A 27,974-nucleotide genomic window follows, 5' to 3' on the forward strand; every position below is an offset into this window, starting at 1 on the left:
CTTTTGAAGTAATCTGTTCTTCGATATGCATTATAAACTTCTTTATAGGACCTGAATTTGCACCATTTAGCATTTAGACTTTTTCTAGATCTGCCTATACAGAAAATATTTCTTGAATTTTTATTGGCACCTGTGGATGACTAGTATTGAGATGGGATTCTATTTACATAAACTTTTTTTTTTTTTTTCTTTTCTTTCTGGTCATTCGGGATTAAATCAGGCACACAAGTGAGGTGACATCATTCTGTGGCACCTGGATAGGATAGCTCTAGGCCAGATCCATATGTAAAATTCTTTGCATGTGTGGCCCCTCCTGCATCTAGTGAAGGGGTGTCAAAGTCCCTCCTCAAGGGCCACAATCCAGTCAGGTTTTCAAGATTTCTCCAATGAATATGCATGAGATCTATTTGCATGCACTGCTTTCATTGTATGCTAATAGATCTCATGCATATTCATTGGGGAAATCCTACAAACCCGACGATTGTGGCCCTCGAGGAGGGACTTTGACACCCCTGATCTAGTGGATTCCTTAGTCCTAAGTCTTTATTTCTGCTGTCAAACTCCTGAAAGCTCGAGTGTTGCAGTAGCCTGGGTCCTGCCATGTCTTGAGTAAGTGGAATGATGTTTCAGCCACTGTACCGTGGCTTGCTTCAGGATATACTGTGAGGTCTACAGTTTGTCTTCATTTGCAGTCAGTTCCACTTAGATGCAGCAGGACCCAGACCACTGCAACAATCATCATGCCAGCCACAGAAGCTTTCCTGAAGAGGTTTTTTTCTTATTAATCTTATTAAGTGCCCCTTTTGTATCATTAGACTAGAGTATGCTTGAGTCCTTAAAACAGATGATTCCAACATTAGATGGGGAACCTGGCCAAATGCTTGCTCCAGATCAAAATGGCTGGATCTCAGATCTCTCTCCATTTGGGTGTTCATCTTCACATCGGTCAGTATTCATTCAGACAGACAAGTTGCCATGTTTTATGTGAACAAACCAGAAGGGAAGCAACGTGAATTTAGGACTTTTATGGTTTCCCATTGCATGCAAATTCAAGCTATTTACAGTCCAAGCAACCCTAGCAGATAAGTTCTTCAAAGTTGTTCACCCTCAAGTATAGTCTAGGTTGGTGATTCACAAACCTGGGCTTTCAGGATCACCACAATGAATATTCATGAGAGATTTACATGCACTGTTTCTGCTGCATGCAGATCTTAGGCATAAATATTAATTGTGAATATTCTAAAACTTGACTGGCTGGGGATCACCCAGAATCAGGTTTGGGAATCTCTAGGGGTTATCAAACCATGCAGGACACTTTTGGGACTGGGGCTACCTTTAAACTGGCCTGGTATACATGTCACTATAACCCACAACACCTACATAAAAATGGCATCTGCAGGTAGGTATGATAAGTTTTGGAGGGCTCACCATACAATATAAGCAGGTTATAGTAACATGAGTAACTGGGACTTTTAAATGTGACATTCAGTGCACTACCCCCTAGAGTTTCTCCTTTCTGCTCAGATGTCGGTGTGGCCAGTTTGCTAAGAATGCTGACTGCTAGGACATCTGAATAGCTGGCTTTTGTGTGTTTTCCACGTGGATGTCTTTATATTAGAGAATGGCCAAAAAAGATAAGACATACTAAGGACCAAAACATCTAGATAGGTCATTTAAAAAAAAAAAAAAAAAGGATGTCTTGCTGTTTTGAGAGAGGACATTTTCTCTACTGGATTTCTGGATGTTTTTTCCCAAGATGTCCAAACTCAGACTTGGATGTCCTATTGAAAATGCTCTTCTATTAGCCTAAAAAGGGTCAACATTGAAGCTGTAGGTACTATATTGTTTCCTACATGTCCAAGTGGTCTAACAAGGTTATCACAGTTCTCTGGTGTAACTAGCTAGTCAGGTTTTCAGGATATCTCCACAATGTATATATATGAGACTGAGTTGTGTTCATAATATGCAACTCTATCTCTTGAATATTTGTTGTGGGTATCCTGAAACTTGTACCCCCAGGACAGACTTGGAAAGCACTGGCTAACGCTGTAAAAGTGAAAACCATTTTTCATACCTGCTATTGGGTCTTCTTGGTCCACATGTGTGGTATAGTAAATGTAAGCCACATTGGAAGAAAAGGGGTAGTATTGGTCATTCTTTAAACAATTTGATTTTAGAACTTGGCTAAAACACTGATGCAAATTAACCCCATTTGAGAATTCAATTAAAGAAGTGGTGTATGATGCATCGTTCGCAAATTGCGTCTCCATCTTAAAAATGCGCTTGCCTTCCCGGCTGTGGCTTGCTGAAGATCTGGCTGCGCGGGAAGGCTCTTGGCCTCTTCCTTTGCTGTATTGCTGTACTCTTCACACAGCATAGATAAATGCTGTGTCAGTTTCACCATAACGACGATCAAAGCCCCCCCGGTCAGCATCAGGATGGGCCAAAAAAGGCAGTGGAAGACGATCATGTCATCGTATTTTTTGACAAGGGTAACCTCTTCCACCTTGCTGTCTGGGCTATAGTAGCAGGCAAAAGGGGTATTGTTCCTGTAGTCAAAGAACTTCTTTATATCGAGCGCAGTGTTCAACAAATCGTTCTTGTCTCGTTGGCATTTTGGTGTGTAGAAACACTGAAACAAAAGGAAAAGTCAGTGAAACCGGCTCTTCGTTTTTATTAGAGTAGCATACGTTTCAGTCTTTATCTTTATCTATGGTTATTGTTAACGCATTAGTAGGGTGCCTTTTTAAAGTTGCACTAGCGTGCATAGCAAATGTAGTGCAGCCCAGCCGGGATCAGATTCTCAAAACTCACTCTGCCTTTAACGATGGACGCTAAACCAGTCATAGCCGGTTTAGCGTCCAAGTATTTCACCTGCCGATTCTCAGAATGGCACATCATGGTCTTTTTGGTGCTTTCTATCAGCCTCTGATTGTACTATGCAAATGTAGTACAATGAGGTCATTAATATTAAAATGAGTACTCCAGGCGATTGCTTTTTGCCCACTTTTTACAGGTAAAATTTTCTGGCAGGGTCTGAGCTGTCATAGCCTTACTTTCCTGCGAGTGCCTAAGCACAGATTGGCACAGGAAAGACTTCATAGCTCAGACCCCACTACAAAAAATTTTCCTCCTACCCACAAATTAAAAATAGACCCCCAATTCATCCTTCCCACTGATTGGCTGGGTATACACTAATTGGCTGGGGATTAACAGAACTCAGCAATTAGGGTTCCCGATGTGATGTAAACCTTTTCCTTTCTCTTCTTATATTTTAAGTTCGTGTAAACCGTGCCGAGCTCCACTTCCATGGAGAGGGTTTGGTTGTCATTTCATCATCTCAGCGCTTCGAATATATAAACAACTTCAATGTATTTTGCTATTGAACATCTGGTTATAGCACTGAAATCAAAATTAGGTTTAATATCTCCAGTGGTGAGACTAATTTTATCCATCCCCAGAATTTATAATGAAAGGCTTAAATTGCCTCAAGAACTTCTTACTAGGGGATTCATCTGAATTGCTTCTTCATTGTAGTGCAGGAGAGCTTGCTGACCAGAATCGGACAGGTTGACCAGTATCTGCAGACAGGGATAGTTTGACTGGCCACGACAGTCAGTGCCACAGCGGAAGGAGCACTCCACCCACTCCTCTCTTATAGCCGCTTTAATTATGGTGCAATTAGATTCCTCTCTCCGGCCACTTAAATAAATAAAAGAAGAATGAAGTAATATACAATCTAGGGTAATGCTTCCAAGGTTCCATATTACTGTTAAAAGCCTAGAACCCTTAAGGGAATAACTAATTTGACAGCTATAAAATCTGATATGTATGTGGTAGACCAGGCTACTCAATTCTGGTCCTTGAGGTCCAGAGGCATCCCAGGTTTTCAGGATATCCACAATGAATATGCACGAGAGAGACCTGCATACCCTGCCTATGATGTATGCAAATAAATCTAATGTATATTTATTGAGGAAATCCTGAAAACCTGACTATGCTATAGCCCCTGATGTATACAATTGATTTTTAAAATAGAAAATGTTTTATTTTCATCCTGACATCCACTAAATGGCTTAGCAAAGGACATTGCTATAATCCAGTGTTTCTCAACTCGGTCCTGGAGTACTCCTTTGCCAGTTGGGTTTTCAGGATATCCACAATAATTATAAATAAGCTTGATTTGCATACACGGCCTCTTTTATATGCAAATTTCTTTCATGCATATTCATTGTACATATCCTGAAAACCTGACTGGCGAGGGAGTACTCCAGGACTGACTTGAAAAATACTGGTATAACATATAGTTCCCTACCATCTCTTATCCAAAGCATGCCTCTAGACCAATGGTTCTCAACCCTGTCCTAGGGGACCCCCCAGCCAGTCAGATTTTTAAGATATCCCTAATGAATATGCATGAGAGAGATTTGCAAACCTGTCACTTCCATTATATGCAAATCTCTCTCATGCATATTCATTAGGGATATCTTGAAAACCCAACTGGCTGGGGGGTCCCCATGACAGGGTTGAGAACCACTGCTCTAGACCAAGGATTCTTAACATACCCAGCCAGTCAGGTTTTCAGGATATCCACAATGACTTATGCATGAGATCTGCATACAGTAAATTTATCTCATGCATATTCAGTGTGGGTATCCTGAAAACCTGCCTGGTCTAGTATGTACTGAAGACTGGGTTCATAGCTGCTGCTCTACACCAGGGCTACTCATCTGCTCTGTGAAGTTCGCAGGCAGGCCAGGTTTTCAAGCTATTCACAAAGAATAGCATGGGCAGTGCATGCTCATTACAGATATTCTGAAAATCTGGCCTGCCTGTGAAATTTGAGGAGCAGCATTGAGTAGCCCTGCTCTAAACTGTTGATCCAGGCATTTGTTTACTGCAGTGTTTCTCAACTCAAAACTGGAGTACCCCTTGCCAGTCAGGTTTTCAGGATATTCACAATGAATTTACATAAACTTGATTAGCATACACTGCCTCCATTGTATGCAAATTTATTTCATGCATATTCATTGTGGATATCTTGAAAACCTGACTGGCAAGGGGGTACTCCAGGACCGAGTTGAGAAACACTGGGCTACTGCAGCAGTTCTCAACCCCATCCAAAATGAATATACAAACACGTGTTCCCAACTCCGTGATGTCCTGTCTGTCCAAATTAGATTGTAAGCTCTTCTGAGAAGGGACCAGCTATTGCATGTTAATATGTACAGCACTGCCTGTCTTTCAGTGCTATAGAAATGAAAGTACTAGTAGATTTGCACTGAATAGAAGTAGTTCATGCAAATTTATCTCGTCCATATTCATTGTGGATATTCTGAAAAGCAGACTGGCTTGGTTTAATAATAATAATAATTTATTTTTATATACTGCCTAACCAGCAGTTCATAGCGGTTTACACAAAAGGTACTCAGCATACAATATAATAATAATGTCATACATAATAAAATTCTAAGTAACTAATACAAGCATTTAAACTAATGAATAAGGAAAACAAAATATAAACTAAAATAAATATGAATAAAAAGTACATTATAACTACATGATAATATGAAAATCAATAGTGTATATTATATTGTTTAAATAAGTGGGTTTTAAGATCTTTTAGAAATTGATAGTAAGTAAGAAATGGAGAAACGAGAAGATTCAAACATGAATTCATTAATCCTGCTTAGAATGCTAAGGTCCTATCCAAAAATCTTTTGTAACGACATGCATTTGCTGAAGGAAAATAAAACCAACCCGACCTACGGATATTTTTCTTAAAAACAAAAAAACTAAAATGAGAAACGAGGTAAGCCGGTGCTAAACCAAATAAAACTTTAAAACAAATGCATCCAAATTTAAATAACACTCTAGCCTCAAACGGAAGCCAGTGAAGCTTTTGATAATATACACTGATATGATTGTGTTTTTTCAGATTAAAAATCAAACGAATAGCTGTATTTTGTAAGATTTTTAATCGACTAGTGGTTATTTCATACGATCCCAGATAAATAACATTTCAATAATCCAATATTGAAAGGATTGAAGATTGGACCAGGATTTTAAATGATATAAAATCAAAATATTTCCTAATAGTACATAGCTTCCAGAGGACAATAAAAACATCTCCTGAGGACAGGGTTGAGAAGCCCTGTTTTTTTTTGGAAGGAATACTCTATGTGAAGGATGCTTGAATAACATATTCATATGGACCAGTATACCTACCTAAGCATGAAAGGCTTCAGTATAGTGCTTCCTAGCAAGAAGAACATTAGAACGGAGAGGCCCATCATGGTAAATCCAAGCAATATTGCTCTGTCTTCCCCAGCATTTGAAGATTGCTTCTTAGTCTTATCGGAGCCTTTACCACCTTCAGTAACTTCTTTCTTTTTAGTCAGGGCAGGCACAATAGTATCAGCTTCCCTTTGACAAGAGCAAAGAACAATAAAGCTACAGCGCAACTGATGACTAGATTTTCCCAAAATTTGTGCTAAAAACCCGATAGGCCGCTGAAGCAGCTGTTGTAGCAATTTTTTTTTTTTTTTTAAGGGAGTCATTCTCCAAAAAATGCTCATGCAAATGAGGTTTGCAAAGATACGCTAAATTTGCATGTGCCCATCACTGGTGATAGCGATGGGCACATGCGCAGAATAAATATAATAAACGCCCCACAACAACAACAAATTGAACCACCGAAGTCAAGCAACCCCCTACCTGAACCCCCCCCCCAGCAGTGGGAGAGATGCCCACTCCCTCCTGCTTACTTTAGTCCACTTGTTAGTTTAAAGACCATTTGATACCCTAAGACTCCTGATGCAGGCCGGATGGCCGAAACATGATCATGTCGAGTCGTTGAGTTGCTTTGGATGTTTGAATTGGTTTGGATGAATAAAGATCATTGGATTTATCAGATGAGTTGAAAGACACTTTTTTGTGCACCATTCTGATTGGACATTTCCACTTTGCTCATGCTTGTTCGATTTTGTTGAATTGGTTCCCCTGTTTTATTGTGCCAAGAAAAAACCCCCAGCAGCGGAAGTGATGCCACTCCTGCCTTGTCACACAATCACACAACACTACTACTCCTCCAGCAGCAGGAGAGATGCCCACTCCCTTCTGCCACCAAACAACACCCCACTGACACCTCCATGGCAGCAGATGTGCCCACTCCCGCTGTTGATGTCAATCACCCACCCCCACCCCTGCCAGCGATTGGGGTGGGGGGACAGGCGGCCACGGCCGCTATACTTATCGTGGCAGGGAGACCCCTTGCCGCGATAAGTATAGTGGCTGTGTCTACTTACATTTTGCTGGCCTACATTATAAGCTTCTCTTCCTCTACTAGGAAGACACGTAGGGCCGCCTAGGTTCGCCTAAGGCCCTTAGGCGGTCTTGCGGGCCTCCCTAGGCTCCCAAAAGCGCCTTCAATATAGGCCGCCTGCCCAGGGAGCATTTTTTTAAAAAACGTGCATCCCAATTGGCTGATTAGACAGCTGTAGAACGCCTACAGCTGCCTAAAATCGGGACACACTTTGCAGAATCGGGGCCCCCATATCTATCCCATGCATTTTTTTAAAATATGCTCACTGGGTTATTTTTTTTTTTTTATACTAGAAATTGAAAGAAAATAAAATAAGATGATACCTTTCTATTCAATTAACAATACATTTTTAATTAGATTTTTAAGGCACTCGTTTCTTCTTCAGATCAGAAATGAGAAAACAATGACGAATATCAGAATCTATTATTTTACTCATTAGTTTTCTCATATGGCTGATCAAAAAATGTAGTCTAATAAAAAAAAAAACAACGGTATTTTATTTTATTTCTATTTCTTACCTTTAAAAGTTGACTAACAAGGCTACTACACCATTTTATTTATTTATTTATTTTAAGTAGTACATATCTTAATGTTGCTATAAGGAGCCGGTATTGCAGTTAAGTTGATTATGAGCACCTAAGTGCATTTTGATTATGCTGCAGCGGCTGTTGTGTTAGAATCCTAAACTAAACTAAACCTTAGGTTTGTATACCGCGCCATCTCCGCATCTCCTCTTTCCCTTTCAACCACTTTGTGCAAACTGGGGGCTGTGTGCAGTGTTTTGTCATATAAAATCATCAGAGCCTCCCTGTTACTGCCACCTCTGTTTCTGACTGGTAATGCTTTATGAGGTAGAGAGTTTTTGATTCTTCCTGAAGTCAGAACAATACAGTGATGTGTTCTTTCAGAATCAAATAATTCAAGACAAACTGTTTTTACCCCTTCCAGACCAGTTCATCAGATACAAGAAGCCAATGAGGCACACTGTGCCGTATTCTTTCTTGAAACAGAATGAAAATTCCCCAAACTTACCTCCCCTGATGTCTGCGACTACTCTGAAGAGTGATCTGAATGGGGATGCTGAAAGATTGTCTCTGGGCTACAGGCTGCATAAACATGGCATCAGAAAGCGGAAAACAAGTCAGGGAAGCAAAGTGGTGGTGTCTTTAAAAAAAAAAAAAAAAAAAAAAAAAAAAAAGGCTACAACACCCAATACCTGACACAATCCTAAAGCCAAGTAAACCTCTACACTAGGTCATTCACACACAAGCCTTTTAAAATCCCTTGCTTGCACGCCACAACGATAGGTAGCCAGAAACACTGGCGGAATAAGAAATCGAAGCATAAAAAAAGAAAACGGAGGTGGCAAAGTTAGTTTCAAAAACCTAGAAAAGAATACAAGGCCTCCAATTAATCCTTGTCTAATTAAAAAGCTTTTCTTAATCACCTGTTTCTGCTTCAGTGACTGACACGTTTCTATAGAAACCTAAACTCTTGTGGAAAGTTATGGTGTCTCAGGAGCCACTTGCTAGTCTACTGGGAGGTCTGTGGTTTAAATCTATGCCTTGTTAGCTTTTCTGTTACTGTAGATGAGGAAAAGTCAACCTTCGATATTGACACCTGTGAATTCAAGACTTCTAAAAGCATTAGAGATGAATACGCTTCTCCCTCCGTATTCGCTGTGATAGGGGATTAACAGAACCACAAATACAGAAAAACCGCAAATAACTTTTTCATATGTTATTTGCTGTTTTCTATTCAACACCATCGTGAATATGGTGAAACCGGGAATAACATGGCCTGTTCCTGAAGGAGAGGCAAAACACGGTGAAGAAAGTGCCGGGAATCAGCTATTTTTCTCTGTAAACCAGGGGTAGGCAATTCCAGTCCTCGAGAGCCGGAGCCAGGTCAGGTTTTCAGGATAGCCACAATAAATATGCATGAGATAGATTTGCATCTCAAGGAGGCAGTGCATGCAAATCCATCTCATACATATTCATTGTGAATATCCTGAAAACCTTACCTGGCTCCAGCTCTTGAGGACTGGAATTGCCTACCCCTGCTGTAAACGCTTGGAATCGGCAATTTCGCTTTGCAAGCTGATGTAATTTGGGGGGGGAGGAGCCAGCAAGCTAAAAAACGTGAATAATCTAAACTGTGAATGCTGAAACCGCGAATACGGAGGGAGAAGTGTACAGCACTTCATGAGTTTGCTACACTGATAAACCACAAAAAGTGTTATTCACAAGAAAGTACTGTAGGAGTGACTTAGGTGTCTAGTGCCATGTCCATGCAATTTTTCATCTGTGCAAGGGCAGAAATTTACACAAAATATATTTGGTAACGAGTGACCAACCTGCATCTAAATGTTAACAGCAGGGCAGGTAATGCGGACATATCAAAAATTAGGGGGAGGAGAGGGGGGGACCTTTGTAGCTTGTCAGCATCATACTCAGTGGCATAGCGAGGGTGATATGAGCCCCTCCCTGCCCTCATCGCCATCCCTGAACCCCCCCCAGCTGTGTGTGTGGCCCCTTCCTTTACCCCGCACCTCTGGTTCTTCACTGCTGCAAGCAACAAGAACTTCAGCGTACTCCTCGCGACCCCGTCAGCTCTTCCTCTGATGTCACTTCCTATGCACGGCACCTGGAAGTGACGTTGGTGGGAGAGACGACACGGTCAAGAAGCATGTTTAAGTTGTTGATCGCAGTGGCGAACAACTAGAGGTACGGGGAAGGGGACGTGCGCGCAAGGCGAGGGGAAGAGGTGGGGGGCGGAGTGGAGGAGGTTTTCTGGTGCCCGGGGCAGGCCACCCTCCGCCCCTCTTTACTACGCCACTGATCATACTTTCTCTCTCCATTCAAGTTATTCATAGCACTTTTCTCCAAAAAGTCCCTCTACGTCAGCCCATCTACAGTACACCTTACTCTATTCCTCCAGTTTTTCATTTCCCCTAATTTCCTCTTCCCCCCTCGCTTCTCTTGGTCCTCCCCCATCCTGCATAGCTCCAATTTGATATTTTAGATTTTGGTACAGGGTAATAGTTCTCTTTATGCTCCACTCACTAAATCATTTTAGCCCATCATTTTAAAATGATTGGAGTGCCAAACACAATACAAAAAAAAGCCTTCTCTGGAGACAATGAAGGAGTTTGACCAATGCTGGAAATACTCAGCACTCACTGGCAACCCCCATCCCCCCCCCCCCAAGAACTGTCTCATATGCTTGAAACTTTGATTACCATTGGGGTATGGAATATGGTGCCAGCAGTTTCAGCCTTGGTGACCCTCATCCAACTACCAGAGATATTTCCTAGCATGAAAAACAAGTTTGATACATGCTTTACATTACCCGACAGTATGAATAAAGATCCTTCTCTTTCCCTCAGGCTGGTCACCAAGGTGTTTGTCATCCTCCAAGTACCCACGTCTGATCATTGTTTAGCACTGATGGCAAGAATTTGAATCCTGATACTTCTGTGCCATGCAAAGGAAGGCTTACTGGAACGTTGTGTGTGTGTGTGTGTGGGGGGGGTGTTCTTTTTTCTTTCTTTCCACTAGGCCAACTGATGTGAATAATTGATTAATATTTTGTTGCCATTGGCTGAATAGGCTAAAATTGTACTTATTCTTTTTTGTGTGTTGAAGAGCACGGATGCTTCAGCTACTCAGTCATTCATGTATATTTAATCTGTTGGCATCTGGTTTCGATTATGTAGGCAGCAAATGAAACTGTTCAATATGAAAATCAAATCTGATCTTCTAACCTAGACTTTCATAAGGTGAAAATAAGTCTAGCATCAGAAGATATTAGATAAAAGGGTATCATAGTATTTATTGATTGTTCATTGGATTTTTCTTTTGTGTGCGCTGGTTGGGTTATTTTATTTTAATTTCTGTGACCGTCAATTACCTGCACGCAAATTAGAAAACTGACCCAAAACTGACCTGTAACAGTAGAGTGCCTGGATTAATTTTCCTCCTTCTGCATGGTTTGTCTGTGTGCAATTTATCTAGTAAGCATCGTCAGTGTGAAACTTAAGGTATTTAAAAAAATAAATGGAAGAGAAGACTAAACTAAACTAAACCTTAAGTTTGTATACTGCATCATCTTCATAAAGACATTAATATAATCTAGAATAAACATTTCCATGATTACCTAAACCTACTGCTGGGTGATATTTCGCCACCAGGATACTATAGGGGTTTTTTTTTTCCATAACTAAAGCGCGCCGGACATTGATATGCTGACAAAGACACGACGACAATTGCGTGCAGAACTATGTGTGCCGTCAGTCCCAACACTTTAAACTGGTAACATTACCACTGTGAGGGGGACATGGGGGGGAAGCCCCCAGTATATGTAGAAGTCCTTGTGCTCACGTTGGGTGGGGGGGATTGGAGGGGTGAAGGAGCGAGCGCTGACTTTGTCACGCTGACAAAGGAGCGTGACTAAGGAACGTTTCTTGCTCTTTGGAGTGATCCTTTGAGTGATTATTTGGGTGATTGGTTTTATAGAGATTTTAGTTTGTCTATAGCTTCTTTTTATTTTAAATGGCAGATAGTCAGTTAATTGAGGTTATAATAGGCAAGGGACATCATTGTGATTTAAGAAATATACCTAGTTGTACAAGAGGAAATTTGAAAGGAATTAATAATGTAAAAGTGATTCCAACTAACAGCAAGGGGGGGGGGGATGTAAATGCTAGATCAGTTAAAAATAAGGTGGATATTTTTTATGACTTAATAATTGAGGAGGGTTATGGGATATTATTTGTGTCTGAATCTTGGTTATTGAAGAATGATGTGGTAGTGGTAAGACAATGTTGTCCTCCTGGATATGAGTGGTATTGGGCATGTTGAGAGAGGAAAACAGGGGGGAGGGGTTATGATGTTGGTTTAAAAGGAATTTGGATTAAAGGAAGTAGGAGTAATGGTGTGTGAGTCAGGAGAATATTTGGTGTTATGAAATGGATAGTTTTGTGTGTGAGCTTTGTACCACTTGGCGTTATTTCATCAGAAGGATTCCCTTTTCTGGAGTTTTTACTAGGGTTAACAATAGATATGAAAAAGTTATGTATGATAGGTGATTTTAATGTGCTATTATCCCCTAAGAAAATCTTGGCTGGTCAAGTAGATAATGAGCTCATATGATGGAAGGTATGGAGCTAAAGCACTTAGTAATAGAAAGTACTCATAAAGCAGGAAATGTTTTAGATCTCTTATTCTTATCTAATCAGATGGTGGAAAGGTTAGAAGGACCAGCAGTAGTTAAGGATGTCACCTGGTCAGATCATCATATATTAATGTCTGGCTTTAATAAAATGAGAGGCAATTTAAAATGATTAGGCCAAAGTTTGAGTCAAATGTAGTTTTGAAACAAAATTTGATCATTGATTTATAACCGCTCCATAAATAAGGATGTGGATTTGTGGCATATTTCTCTAACATCTGCTGTAGTCCCACAGGAACTAATTATTTATCGAGCTAATTTGATGATCTGTCCATGGAGATCAGATGTGGTTATTCACGAAGTTAGGAAAGCAGAGAGAAAATGGAGAAAAATGAGGGATCTAGATGATAAGGATGGATTTATTATAAGACTCATGGAATACAAAATGCTGTGTGATATTGAGCGAAGTAGGTATTTTTGAGATAAAATTACTAATGCGTGGAATAAATCTCAAGAGTTATTTAAGACAGTTAAATTCTTATTACATGGGAACAGATGCTGATAAATATGCTAGCTATTTACAGAAGAAACTGGGGGAAGCTGGGCACAGTGATTTTATGGAAGAGAGTGATACAAAGAATGATGAGAATGAATCAACCGAAATGAGGCGATCTTTCGATCTTGTGACTAAGGAAGAGATTAGTGAAGTAATTGTTCATATTTCTCCGACTCAAGCTGTTTTGGACCCTTGTAATTCAAGTATCATATGTCAGATACCTGTTACATTAAGCTCTTTTGCTGCTTCTTTTGTCAACAAATCTTTAACTGAAAGAGAATTACCTAAGGCATGTAAGGAGTCTATTGTAACTCCAGTATTAAAGAAAAAGGGATTAGATGTTGAGGATTTGAAAAATTTTTGCCCTATCTCTGTGGTTCAATTTTTAGGAAAGGTAATTGAGAAAGTAATGTTGAATCAGTTAAATAATTACATATTACAAAAAAATTGCCTTGAGTTCCAATTTGGATTCCGACATGCACGCAGTGTAGAATTGTTAATGATTTCAGTGTTGGAGTTTTTGAGGGAAGGAATAGATAAACGTAATAAATATCTCATGGTATCCTTGGATGTCTCAGGTGCATTTGACATTGTAAACGTGGAAATTTTATTATTGAAATTGAAACAGGATTAGGAGATGTTCTCAGATGGTTCACCTCTTATCTAAATGAAAGAACTTTGTGGGTGCAGAGCAGGGGTACGGTGTCAAGAATAGTGGAAGTTAAAAAAGGAGTCCTGCAAGGATCAGCCCTATCGGCAATGCTGTTTAACATCTATATGGCCTCATTGGGGAAAAAGTTTAAAGAGATGGGTGTGCAATACATAATCTATGCTGATGATATTCTGGTTTTCTTCCCCCTTACCATCTTCTGTACCCTTTTAGTACTTCTCACATTGTGGAAAACAACAGTTTTGCATCTTTAATAAAGTTCCTGAATCACGTACATCATCTTTGTAGTTTTCCTTTTTTTGGTTTAGTACTTTAAAGCTTAATAAACATTTATTGCAAACTCTGATCATGACAGGATTTATTACATTTGATATACTGCTAGTACGTGAGTATTAAGCGCTCTATACTACTACTTCAATAGAAGTAGAAGTTGCAACCCCCCCCCCAAAAAAAAAAACCCAAAAAAACACTTAGGATTCCAAAGTTTTGAAACCTTATATTTATTAAATCTCATACAAACCAGCTCAACTCAATACAGCCAGCGTTTCAACACTGTAAAGGTGTCTTCTTCCGGAGGCACTTTTGTAAATTATTTTCCACAACTCGGGCTCCTTTTACTAAGGTGCGCTAGGGCTTTAACGCGCGGAATAGCGTGCTAGACCTTAACGCCAGCATTAGTTCTTGAAGCATAGCGTGCGGTAATTTCCTGCATGTACTAAAAACGCTAGCGCTCCTTAGTAAAAGGAGCCCCTAGTTTTATGGTACTATTTGATATAATTTATGTCGATTGGTTACATACATGTTTTTTCTGGATCTTTTCCAGATAAGCCCTGCCACTAATGGAAAAAGTGGACGCGCCGAAAGTTAAGCCCCGCCACCTTTTGCCAGCGCACGCAACCTTAACCAGTGAAGTTCTCAGCACAACGGCCCCACAACGCGGCGCAATGTTTATAAAGTAAAGAGGGGGGGGGTTCCCCCCCACGCCCCCCCCCCGTCGGAGCACCCAAAAAAGATTATAAAAAAGAGGATATGAAACTTAACATTATGAAAATAGGATAAACTGTCAACCATTTTTTTAAGGGCTCCGACGGGGAGGCGTGGGGGGGAACCCCCTCACTTTACTTTCTACAGATCGCGCCTCTTTTTTATAATTTTTTTTGGGTGGCGGGGGTTAACTTTTTGGCGGGGCTTATCTGGAAAAGATCCCTTTTTCTTAGTCTTTACGACTCCTGCTTGATTATTTATTACTTACATATTTTATCTATTCATTGTTTGTATATTTATCATTTATAGCCCCAAAATGTTGATACACTTATGGTGCTGAATCATGAGCTGTACCGAGTTAGTTTGCCTTAATAAATATATGGCTTCGAGTGGAGGCATCTTGTCGTCCTTACTTTCTCTGTTTAATTGTTTATATTGAAATATAATTTAAAAAATTAAAAAGACAACGTATAGATTTGAGAGCAGCTCAGGAGTTACCACCACCGTCCGACGATGGCGCATTACGCATGCCCGAAGCTAAAGTCACCTTGGACCCGGAAGTAGAGGTTTACGGCCGGTAGTGACGTTTCCGCGCGGCTAGTCCTGCGCAGGCGCAGAGCGGGAAAAGCCGCGCGTTTCCTGTTTCGCCGGTGCCCGCGGTCGCCGTGAGCCGAAGCGAGGACGGGCGTTTCGGGTTCGTTTCACACGGGAGTGAGGTAAAGGGAAACGCCTAATTTTGGGTGGGGGGGCCGCCGCCGTCTCCGGCGGAGCTCCCGGGCCCGGTCTCGCGAGATCAGCGCCGACCTCTGCGGCTTCCTCAGCTGTGGCGAAGTGGCTCGGGTCGGGCCTCCGCCCTTTGGCCATGTGGGACTTCTTTGCAGATGTGAATAGCGTCATGTTGGGGCAGCAAATGAAAGTTTTTGAGATTTAAACGTGGCTTTTGAATAAATGATTTCCACCACCCCCCCTCCCCCAGTTATAGTCAAGGTTATAGATTTTCCACTCACCTGTGGGGGGGTGATGTTTTTTGAAGCTTTGTGAATGTTTCTTTGTTGTTAACAGGTGTTTTCATTACCTGTAGAAACTGTGAAAAATATATTGTCGGTTTAAATGGGGCCAATTATGTATTTTTAATTTTGGATGTGATGCTTGTTGATTGCTTTGCTGACTATCTATGGCTGACTTGAATTGCATCTTATTTAGGGGCCTTTTTACTAAGGCGTGCTAACGGATTTCGCTCACGCTAAATCAGGGGTGTCAAAGTCCCTCCTTGAGGGCTGCAGTCCAGTCGAGTTTTCAGGAATTCCCCAATGAATATGCATGAGATCTATTAGCATATTCATTGGGGAAATCCTGAAAACCCGACTGGATTGCGGCCTTCGAGGAGGGACTTTGACACCCCTGCGCTAAATGCTGAGAAGCCCACAAGTATAAAATGGGCTTCTTAGCATTTAGCGTGCAGAGGCCCCGCCCCCAACGAGACAATATTGAAATTTTTTTTTGAAAAAGAGATCCAGTGACAATTCGGAGCATAAAGCCACACACTATGAAAATTAATTGAGTATGTGGTGGCCCTGCTGAGGATCTATTTATTTAATAATGAGGAGCGGAATGAATGCAGACTACATCTAGCATTTTTTAGAACTACTATATTGTATTGCCCTTGTTTGATAAGTCGATTTTAAACTAGTGCCACTAGTCAACCCAACTAGACAATGACATGGTTCTGCTGTAGAAGTGAACAAAATAAACCAAAAACACCTCAAAATCAACAGTGCACACCCGAAGGTGCCTACACCATGCGTCATCAGGAGGGAGTAAACTCAGAGGTTATGGGCTCCTGCCTCAGGAAGTGGCTGTTGATTTTGAGGTGTGTTTGGTTTATTTTGTTCACTTCTACAGCAGAGGATATTCATCAAAGAAATGCTGCATCAAAGAAAAGTACACCTTTATCTGGGCTTTAAAAGTTATACATGATGCACTTTATGGGACTATACTGTGGTTATGATGGTCCCAGTCAGCAACCTCTGCTCTAGATATCACATTGATTTCATTTGAGCACTGAGGTATGCGCTAAAACACAGTCTTTAGCACATACAATTATTTGGTTATGCAAAGGATTGATTAACTTATTCACGATTACACACTACATATAGTGGAATTTTTAATATAAGGTATAGAGCCTGAGTAATTCAACATTGACAGTATAGTGGAGCCAGTTCTATTGACATGGAAAAATCTTTGACAGAAGATCATAAACCAGTTTCTAGAATCCTGTGCCAGTGCTCAAAAAGCATTAGAAATAAAATGAACATCTTCTTATGATTAAAAGTTGGGAGCTTCCTTTTCTCACCTTTAAAGGATAAGACAGAGGTGTCTGAAGAAGCCTATCTCCTGCAGAATACTCTGCTTTAACCAGGAAATGTAATTTTATAATGAATAAAATATTTTGATGCAATATTTCTCTGTCTTTAGGATCAAATAAACATGACTGAACATCCTAAAAAGCGGAAAAGGAAGACATCTTACCCATCCCGTTACTCAGGTTTGTATGGCACATAAAGGGGCTCATTTTTAAAGGTCTACTGTATTTTTTCTACTGTGATATATCAGAGAGCTCACAGTGGTAGTGTTATCTGCAAATTAATTTTTTGTTGTCTTTTGAGTGGGAAGGTTGGTAGGATATGTTTTGACTTCAGGGACTGGTCAGAAAGGTTTGAAAATCTGAGGCCATTTGTTTTGATAACTATTTGAGGTCTTGAACAATTACTCAAAATATATATCTAGTCCTAATTACTAAACACAATTTATTTTTTTGTAGATTCTGAAGGAACAACTACACATGTAGAGAACAATGGAATCTTTTTTGATCACTGTTACAGCGTTTGTTCTATAAAGCAGCAAGAATCAAAAATTGTTGAAAACGAAGGTATGAGATTGTTTCCGGCAAACATGTGGCACATGTGAAAGGTGGGGAGGTGCATGCCTATAACATACCTGTTTGTTCATACATCTCTTAGAGATGGGTAAAAGTATTAGCTTGAAAAAATGCTGATCTAAATCACAAAGCCTCTCTTTGACTCTCAATCCCCAATCAGAAGACTCTGAACTGGGAATCTTAGGGTGGAAGTAGCTGAACTGATGACTGTTTTATCCAGCATTGCATTACTCCGATTGGAAATGATGAGCCATTGAAGCCTGCGGCTCTAGAACAGTGCTTCTCAACCCAGTCCTCAGGACACATCCAGCCAGTTTAGTTTTCAGGATATCCACAATGAATATGCATGAGAAAGATATGCATGTACTGTCTCCTTGCTATGCAAATCTATCTCATGGATATCCTGAAAGCCTGACTGGCTGGGTGTGCCCTAAGAACTGGTTTGAGAGCACTGCTCTTAAGGAATGCTTATATGGGTGCCACTTGTTTAAGGTCAAGGTCTTTATCTAATTATTTAGTCCACCTATAGATTAAAATGTGCTGTGGTGTCTTAGCATCTGTACAGGAAAGATTTGAAAACAATTGAGTACTTTGTTCTGTTGGAAATATAGAGTTAGCCATATAATAAATTACAAATGTAAGTATTAAGCACACTTACCAATACTAGAGAATTTTTAATTCATAATAGCTTTATTCTCCAGTGACAAGCAGGAGAGATGCAGGCACAGTTTCTGGTGACATCTCCTGATGGATCCAAAGTGCTGGTGCTCTTCTCTAGCAAAGTATCGGTATTTTTTTTTTTTGGGGTGGGGGGTTTGGCTTACTGGGTATGCATGGAATTTCCCATGCACAGTGTAGCTCCTGCCTATTCAATTTGCTTTATAACTGCTCCAGAGAAGTCACAGCTCTCTTCTCAGCAATGCTCCTCAATTTACAAAAGAAAGAAAGCAAATACAACATAAGAATTGCCGCTGCTGGGTCAGACCAGTGGTCCATAATGCCCAGCAGTCCGCTCACACGGTGGCCATTAGGTCAAAGACCAGTGCCCTATTTGAGTCTAGCCTTACCTGCGTACGTTCTGGTTCAGCAGGAACTTATCTAACCTATTCTTGAATTCCTGGAGGTGCTTTCCCCTATAACAGCCTCTGGAAGAGCGTTCCAGATTTCTACCACTCTCTGGGTGAAGAAGAACTTCCTTACGTTTGTATGGAATCTATCCCCTTTTAACTTTAGAGAGTGCCCTCTCGTTCTCTCCAACTTTCCTATGTGGCAAAAATAAAGCAAGACCTAAAAAAAGTCATCAGATCAGTTGTTTGCCACGAGCTGCCTCTTATTTGTAGCAGCCCACCCTTTTCGGAACATGCAGGAGCACATAGCTGCTGCAGCTGAAGCTCCAACAACGGCACAATGATCTCCCTTCCCCAGAGCCCAGTAGTAGCACTGCTGGGAGAGGTGAGAAATGTGGCCACATCAGGTACCGGTTTTATAATAAATCGCTCACTTCCTGATACGATTAGTTTGCTTCTTGTTTTTGCTAAAAGATAGGAAACATAGTAGGTTCAAAACAAATGCAAGGAAGTTTTTCTTCACCCAAAGGGTCGTGGACACTTGGAATGCGCTACCGGAGGAAGTGATCAGGCAGAGTACGGTACAGGGATTCAAACAGGGATTGGACGGATTCCTGAGGGATAAAGGGAACGTGGGATACTGAGAGAGGTGCTGGGATGTAACACAAGTATAGAAAGCTAACCAGGTCGTGCATGGGCAAGACCGGAGGGTGAGGACTTTGATGGGAAGATAGGACTTTAATGAGAAACCAAGTTGGCAAGGGGCCCCTTCTGGTGATTCAGACAGGTCGTGACCTGTTTGGGCCGCCGCGGGAGCGGACTGCTGGGCAGGATGGACCTATGGTCTGACCCGGCGGAGGCACTGCTTATGTTCTTATGACTGTGCCTTTAAAACAGTGAAGTGTCCCAGGTGTTGTTGGGGCTTTTTAACCTCATAAATGCTCTGGGAAAGGGAGCAGTGAGTGAGGGGATTGCATTTGCAGATGAGACAAAATGATTAAAAATTGCTAAATTATGGGGAATTGCAGGGGGACCTTGAGAATTTGGAATTTTGTTTCTAAATGGTAGATGAAATTTAGTATTGACAAATATAAAATGATGCTCTTAGAGGAAGTATATTAAGATATACCAGTCAGGACAAGAATATTGGTGTCATTGTGGGAGTGTGTGGTGCAGTGGTTAGAGCTACAGCCTCGGCACCCTAAGGTTGTGGCTTCAAATCCTGCACTGCTCCTTGTGACCCTGGGCAAGTCACTTAATCCTCATTGCCCCAGGCACATTAGATAGTGGGAGCTCACCAGGACAGTTAGGGAAAAATGCTTGAGTACCTGAATAATTTGTAATCCGCACATAATTGTAGGATATGCGGAATATAAATTATATATTTTTTTTAAACGCTAAAAAATCCTCAGCTATATGTGCAGTAGCTGTTGAAGAAAATTAACAGAATGTTAGGAATTGTTCAGAAAGGAATGGAGAATCAAACATACAATATCCCAGGAAGAAAAGGCTGTGGACTGTTCTTAGCTATGTAGACTTGCTTCTTCTCCCTGGGTGTGAACAATAGGAAATGGATCTATATTCCAGGGTCCTATCAAGACTTCTGGATTGGCCACGGTCAGAGGCAGACGTGGGCTCAGTGGACCTTTGGCCTGACCCAGTGTGGTACATCTTATGTTCTTTATGATCAATAATGTGATTGCATTTTGTATAATGGGTGCCATTCTGGTCAGCCCGTCCAAAAAGAAATAGAACTGGAAAACGTAGAGAGGAAGGGGATGGAACGGCTTCCTTCTGAAGAAAGGCTAAATAGGCTAGAGCTCCTCAGCTTGGAGAAGACGACTGAGGAGAGATACAAGTGACGTGTGTAAAATCAGGAGTGGTGCGGAATGGGTAAATGGTACTGAAACTGAAGGGCATGCTACAATAGTTAACGCATTTCAAACAAATCGGAGAAAATATTCTTTTATTTAGTTCACAATAAAGTTAATGGAATTTGTTGCTGGAAAATAAATCCTTATTAGCCAGATAGATTTGGGGAAAGCCACTGGTTATCTTTGGAAGGGATCGAACATTTGGGATTCTGTCAGAGACAGGATGCTGCAGTCTATCTCACTGTGGCATATTTTACATTTGGTTGCTTAGGATATCCGTACAGAAGTATTATAAAATTCAGTTTTGTAATTATTCCTCAATAATTTATAATGTTCTGTTTGCTTTTTAATTTTTTTGTTTCACACTGAGCTCCAGCAGAAAGTTCTCTGTACCCAAGTATATGCTGTTTGTTCTTTTCTTTCAGAGGAGCCTGTTAATAATGGCCTTTCCAAAGAAGTAAGCGAGTCTGCTGTGCTCAATGACATATCATATCAAGAAGAAGTCCCTGTAGAGGCCCAGGAGGTGGAGGTAGAAAGTGCTTCACCCCAAAATCATGAGGAAGAAGTGAAGGAGCCATGTGCCACAGAGAGTGAAATCTCAGAGAAGGGGCAGTCTTCTAACACTGCTCCTGCACACAAATGGCCATTACTGAGAGCAAATAGCAGTGGCCTATTCAAGTGTGAGCAATGTGGCTTTAACAGCAAGTACTTTTCTGACCTGAAGCAACACATGGTCCTAAAACACAAATGCACAGAGTCCCACATTTGCAAAGTGTGCAAACAGAGCTTCTCTACGGACGATTCCCTCCTGGAGCATGGCAGACTACACAAGGAGGAACTATACAGCTGTAAATACTGCAGCTACAAAACGGCAGCCTTTGAGAAGCTCAGCCAGCATGTTGCAGATGTTCACTTCACGGATTTTCTGTACTGGTGCGAGCAGTGTGACCTGCAGTTTTGCACTAGCAGTGAGCTGTACTTGCACTTCCAGGAGCACAGCTGCGACGAACAGTACCTTTGTCAGTTCTGTGAGCACGAAACCAGTGACCCAGAAGACTTGCACAGTCACGTGGTAAATGAGCACGCTTGCCGGCTGATAGAGCTGAGCGACAGCTATAACAATGCCGAGCATGGACGCTTCAGCCTCCTAAACAAAATCAGTTTTGATAAATCCAAAAACTTTTTTGTATGCCAGGCATGTGGTTTCAGGAGCCGATTGCATACCAATGTCAACAGGCATGTCGCCATTGAACACACTAGGTTTTTCCCCCATGTCTGTGATGATTGTGGGAAGGGGTTCTCTGGGATGCTGGAGTACAGCCAGCATTTAAACTTACATTTATCAGAAGGGGTGTTTTTGTGTCAGTATTGTGAGTATTCTACTGGGCAACTTGAGGACCTGAAAACTCACCTAGACTTTAGGCATTCTACAGATTTACCCCAAAAATGTAACAGCTGTTTGATGAGATTTGGAAGTGAGGAAGAACTTAAAAACCACCTTCAGATACATGAGAGTACTTGAGTTCTTCATAGCAAAAAGGAATGGCAGTTTAAGAGCACCCACTTAATAGAGAGAATATTCAAATCAACACTCCTGGGCACATGTCAGCTTCCTTGCCGTCAGCAGCAGATGAATCCAGAGAAAAGTGGGTTATGACCATCCACCAGCAGGTGGAGCAAGAGAACACATAACTGAGCTGTGTCATATATAGGATGGTAAGCCTCCTGGTAAGCCAGTATTCTCTATCACAAGCTCCCAGTCTTCTTGGCTACTTTGCTTCTGTTCTGAGTTTCTCAGTTCAATGAAGATGGGGTTGTTTAGGCTAAGTGGTGCCTACTTTGGGGGTACATTTGGTGGTGCCAGATCCCTCCCCTTCCCCGTCCTCCCTCCATGTCGCTGCCCCATTCTCCATAACAAAAAAATGGTGAGCACGTTATGGCATCTTCTAAATGTTTGGATCAGTTCTATCTGTTCTGTGCTGGAAAATAAGAGTGGTGTCTGAGTGTCATTTCTGCCACTGCAGTAGAATTGTATTCAATTTGAAATGGTTATAGTCCTAAGATCAATTACTAGCTCATCTGGCAAGCTGTATTCGTGAATAGACTGGATTATAATACTGATCCACGTTTTATTGGTTTTTGATATACTGTTTATCTGAAATGGTTAAACGGTTTACAATAAGTTTCATAAAATATAACTTAAAATGAACATAAAATTATATGCATTGTATATTGAAATAGAAGAAATTGGGGGGGGGGCTATAAAACTGACAAAATGTAGGTGTTTAATAGGGAAGTACACCAGGGAGTTAAAATACATCAAGATGAAAATAAAAGAAAATTGGGAGTAGGGGAAGGGGGAAAAACAAGAGGGGGGTTGCTTCTTAGGAAGCATTTGTAGCTCTGCTAAAATGTTTATGCATATCAGGAGGAGAAAAGAGGTTTTAGATGTCAAAGTTATCCTGATCATTTGTATGTCAGTCCTCATATCAGCTTAATGTGTGTGCCTTATGTAGTCTTTATTTTTTACAGCATAGGATCTCCTATCTGTATGTTTGTGCTGCAAATTACTGTGTTGGCCTGGGACCATGGCCACAGGAGCTAGCTCATTGGGTGCTTTGATGCCTCCAATATTGAGCAAATGTCTTCACTTTGTTCAAGTACGGATAAATATAATGGTTTCAGCAGTCTCAATCACTGTGAACTGTTGACTGCTATCAGCGTTCCTTCTAATTTTTGCTGGCACATGTGCCGAAGAAAATATTTTATGTGCAAGCTGTTCAACAAGGCCTATTTTCACAATTTAAAAAAAAAAAAAATCATGCACACAGCTAGCTTTGTGCGCTTAGAAGGAGCACTGGCTCCTCTGATCTCTGTTGTATTTCATACAAGAATCCTTTGTATGTTTCCTGCTGTTCTGCAGGTATCTATTGTCTGAATTTTAGCTGTGGGTTAGACTGTCGGGGCCAGTTTGCATGTCCAGGCCTTTGGATAACCAGCCTCTAGCTTCCTCATGCCACAGGTAGTGTCCGATGGGTCATGGCGATGTTCTTATACATTCATCTAGGTTTGTGCCACCTTCCTCAGTGTACAGCTTTCTCAGCTTTTACCAGGTTGAATTAAGGGGATCGGCTGACTGTCACCAAAACATTTTTCTTAAACCACATTGTAAATATGCATTTGGATTCTAGAATTCAGTGCATAAGTTCCTTTTTTGCCTCTGTTCTGTATTGCAGTTTGTTCAGCTCATGGCTGCTCGGCTGTCATTCTTCCTCTGGGGGGTGCATGGCATTGCTCTGTGGCTCCTTCTTAGGTTACCTGCATCCCAGTCTTTTTCTTCAGTTCTCTTGGGTAGCTCCATTATTGGAGGTAGAGTGAACTTTCCACCCGGGCTTGGTCATAGCTTCAACTCTAGAATTTGGGTGCTCCTTCTCTGAGTCTCAGACATGGTCTCATCTCAGAGTGTAGCAGTCTTCTTCATCTCTGATTCCTTGATGTAGCTTAATTTCTGGGTATGGAGCAACATCTTTGACTCTCTAGCTTTGCTCTTTCTCTGAGTGTAGAGCGCTCTGGCATCCATGAAATGCAGCTTTTCTCCATTTTGGGCTGTAGAGTGGGGCAGTCGAGCAAGTTGTCATCTCTGTCTAGGGCATAGCCCCATCTCTGGAGGTGGAGCGAGTGTGTTGCTATTTCTAGTCTTAGAACATGACTCCATCTCTGGATGAAGTGCGAGTACACTGCAGTTTTTGTCCTTATGGCTTCATCTCTGGATTTAGAGCAAGTGTGCCAACATCTCTAGCCCTTGAGCATGGCTCCATCTCTGGATGTGGAGCTTGTGCACCAACATCTCTGGCCTTCAAATATGACTTCATTGCTAAATGTAGAGCGAGCACGCTGGCATCTCTGCCCTTCGAGCATAGTTCCATTGCAAGCTGTGGAGCGAGCATGCTGTAAAGCACTGTTCTGCTCTTGTATGTAGGGTGCATATTTTTCTGACAGTGCAGCTCAGCTTCATCACTACATGTAAAGCATGACGACTCCTGGCTGTACAGAATGTCCCCCAACTCTGTACGTGGAGTGTGGCTCTGCCTGACCATGGTGCAGGCCTCTATCTTTGGATTTAAAGCTCAATTTTTGGATGTGCTGCAGGGTTACACATCTAGACGTGGCGCACAGATCCACCTAGCATCAAGCACAATCCCTTGTCTGGCTGTTGGCACATCCCCATCTCTCTGGTGCACCTTCTTTGCTGGCTCCCAAGTAAGATGCTTTCCTTGGCTGTTGAGTGTGTAACCTTGGCGCAGCTCCATCCCCAGGGGGTCATGCACGCCTTTTTCCTGAATGTCCACCTAGGTTTGGACACTGCTGATCCTTTGTGTCATAGAGTGTGCTCCCTTGTCTCCTCTGGGTGCTCTGACAGTTCAGGTTTGGTTTGTTTGACAGCAAACTTTGGCTGGCTTATCTTAGCAATTTTAGTTCTTTGCATTGAGTGAAACAGGTCTAGCTCTCGCTCTGGTCATTGCTTTGGTGGGGCAGATGTTTCTATGCAGGGTAGAACTTCTTCGGTTGGGCGGTCCTTGTACTGTTTTTTGAAGACAGCGGTTCTACTTTGGCCCATCCTTCAGTTCCTTGGGGGGTGGCAGACTTCTTGGCTTGGTATTTCCTCCTTTCTATATTCTGTTCACTGTCCCGCCCTACTGAAAACTGCTTTGCTACATCCCACTGGTCTCTGGATTCATCTGCTGGTGATGACAAGGAAGGAAAAATTGTCTTACCTGATAATTTTCTTTCCTTTAGTCACAGCAGATGAATCTAGAGTCCCACCCTTTTATGTTTCTTTTTTCTTTAGGCTCTCCTTTTGCGTCATCGAGAGTAGTCCTACAGGCTGACTTGACTGGACTGGATGTTGGCTAGAGGAGCTATGAGGAGGGAGTTCTCTGCTGATTTGATCTTCATGTTTGTGCTGCTGCTTTGTTACGAGGAATACTGGCTTACCAGAGGCTTACCATCCTATATATGACGGAGCTCAGCTTTTATGCTCTCTATCTCCACCTGCTGGTAGATGGTCATAACCCACTTATCTCTGGATTCATCTGCTGTGACTAAAGGAAAGAAAATTATCAGGTTAAGACATAATTTTTCCATTTACAGAAGTTCAGCTAGTAGGTAGTTGTGTGCCCCTTACAGATCTACAGTTCTAGTTAAAGTTAGTATTTTGTGGCTTTCTACCAAGGGTTCTCTGAGCTGTTGGGACTCGTGATTGGTTCCAGTGTGTGACAGCCGTGCAGCCTGACCCTGTGTGAAATCCAGCTCTTGGAATGATATTCAAAAGCTGCCAACATTATGTCATTTCCAAAGCTTTCTGCTCACATTGATGTGCTGTATTCAAAACAACTTTTGAGTGGATAAGACTTTTAAAAATGTATACGGTAAATAAGCCACTGGATGGGCTCCCCACAATTTTTTCAATTTTACAAACTACCTTTTAAGAAGTGAAGTATTTCAGTAAGTAACAACTGAAAGGTAGATTCAGCTTATACAAGGATAACACTAACAGCTGCTCACAGCATGAATCTCGGAGAGAAATTCAGTTTTCTTGTAAGCAATACTACCATGGACTTCTTTAAATGGTAACCTTTGTTTCAGCGGTACACTAAATTGCTTTCTGTTTTGGTGCTGGAAATTCCCTTTCTTGATTTAAGGTTAATTTTCTCCTGCAAACTATCAGTGTAACAGGGTAGGGCAAGAAAAGAATAGAGCAATGTACTACCCCCTAAAGCAGAAAAGGAAGTTATTTTTTAAGGAATGAAATAGCTTCTCGGCTGAGGCAGTACAAATAGGGTTCCTTTGTCTTGATCAGGTCTGCATGTTGGTTTTGAAACATGGGAGGGCTCCCCAGTGTAGCTTCAGTTTGCCTCCCTAACTCCAGAGTGATCAAACTCTCCTCTTTTCAAGAAACCTAGATGTACCTACAGGTGAAGGAGCTGCGGAAGTTATAACTATACATATCTTCCTTTTAGCTTGTGGTGGCAGGCTAACCAAGAAACAGATTAATTTATTAGGAAAAACAGGTACAGTGGTAACACTGTACACATTTGACATCTAAATTCATATTGGATGAAAATAAGGTTCAAGTAATATGAAATTATGCTTGAATGTATGAAAGGAATTATGCAGACACTGGACTAATTTATACAGAATGTGTTGTCCTACCTTAGACAATGAATTCTCTGGTTTCTTAAACCCAGTTTATTAAGGCATGCTGGTCTAGAAATACTTTAAAAATAGTCCAACAATGAAAATCATCTACTTACATTTTCCATTGACAGCCTTGCTAGCTCCAAAATTACACCCTAAGTTTGTTTTCTGTTCCAAAGGTGCTCTGATCTAACAGCAGAACATAGAAGACTCCTCTGCTCTTTTGAACATAGTAGCTCTAAAGGGGACTAGAGGATAGCGAGTGAAAAGGTAGATGTCTGTTTTTACTGAATGGAAGACAGCAACACTTCCTTTCTTGAATGTCTAATCAACATGTAAAATATTTCAAACTATCAGTATCTTTTGCTGTGGTGGTGTTTGGTGCAGAATTATGCAGAGGTGTGTTTTTAATCCATAAATGTTACTGATTAAATTCTATTTGAAACAGTGACTTATCTTTGTGTGACTCTTCAAATTACATAGTTACTAATAGTGGAGAGAATTAATCATAATTTTCTAAATGCCAAAAACTTCTGTCACTCATAATGTACAGAAACTAGTTATCTTGTGCAGGAAATACATACAGCATTTGCTTAAAAAAAAAAAAAAAGACCAAACTGATAATTATGATCAAAATCCTTTGTAAGGAGCAATGAAATGTTAATCCTGGTGGCATTCTGCACAAAAAAATTTCAAAATTCTGCGCACAATATTTCAAAATTGCAAAATGTATTTGTGGTGCTTTGCATAGAATTCTTCTATTTTAAGGCCTGAAATTCCTTCCTACCTTTTTCTTTTCTCATGTTCCAGCCTCCTCTGTTCCCTCTCTCACTTCAACTACAGTTGTGTCTCCCTCTAAATCCCACCTCGCTCTCACTTGCACCCTGAATCACTCGGAGAATAGTAAAGCTCTGGAACGCATTGCCAGAGGTTGTGGTAAGAGTGTATTGCGTAGCTGGTTTTAAGAAAGGTTTGTACAAGTTCCTGGAGGAAAAGTCCATAGTCTTTTGTTGAGAAAGACATGGGGGAAGCCACTGCTTGCCCTGGATCAGTAGCATTGAATATTGCTACTCCTTGGGGTTTGGCCAGGTACTAGTGACTTGGTTTGGCTACCATGAGAACGAGCTACTGGGCTTTATGGACCATTGGTCTGACCCAGTAAGGTTATGTTCTTATGAATCCCCTCCCTGG

The 27,974-nt window shown here is 41.2% G+C and overlaps 2 protein-coding genes across 4 annotated transcripts; one reads left to right on the plus strand and one right to left on the minus strand.

Moving 5' to 3' along the window:
- Nucleotides 1–2,088: 2,088 nt before the first annotated feature.
- On the minus strand, nucleotides 2,089–10,761 carry KCNMB3 (potassium calcium-activated channel subfamily M regulatory beta subunit 3). The gene is made up of 5 exons (XM_033957787.1): nucleotides 10,676–10,761; nucleotides 8,357–8,488; nucleotides 6,229–6,426; nucleotides 3,504–3,702; nucleotides 2,089–2,632 (listed from the first exon to the last, which is right to left on the minus strand). Exons 1-5 carry the CDS (start codon nucleotides 10,759–10,761, stop codon nucleotides 2,225–2,227), a joined length of 1,023 nt encoding a protein of 340 aa, XP_033813678.1. The 3' UTR covers nucleotides 2,089–2,224.
- A 4,494-nt stretch (nucleotides 10,762–15,255) lies between these two features.
- Nucleotides 15,256–27,234, plus strand: ZNF639 (zinc finger protein 639). Of its 3 annotated transcripts, none has more exons than XM_033958896.1 (4): nucleotides 15,256–15,422; nucleotides 17,182–17,251; nucleotides 17,528–17,635; nucleotides 21,011–27,234. In XM_033958896.1, exons 2-4 carry the CDS (start codon nucleotides 17,194–17,196, stop codon nucleotides 22,105–22,107), a joined length of 1,263 nt encoding a protein of 420 aa, XP_033814787.1. In that variant the 5' UTR covers nucleotides 15,256–15,422; nucleotides 17,182–17,193; the 3' UTR covers nucleotides 22,108–27,234. The 3 variants fall into 3 exon arrangements, with proteins under 3 accessions (XP_033814787.1, XP_033814786.1, XP_033814785.1); XM_033958895.1 differs by lacking the exon at nucleotides 15,256–15,422 and adding an exon at nucleotides 15,477–15,589; XM_033958894.1 differs by lacking the exon at nucleotides 15,256–15,422 and adding an exon at nucleotides 15,621–15,693.
- Nucleotides 27,235–27,974: the final 740 nt, after the last annotated feature.

The sequence above is a fragment of the Geotrypetes seraphini genome, chromosome 9 (genome assembly GCF_902459505.1).
Source record: "Geotrypetes seraphini chromosome 9, aGeoSer1.1, whole genome shotgun sequence".
Classification (NCBI taxonomy): domain Eukaryota; kingdom Metazoa; phylum Chordata; class Amphibia; order Gymnophiona; family Dermophiidae; genus Geotrypetes; species Geotrypetes seraphini.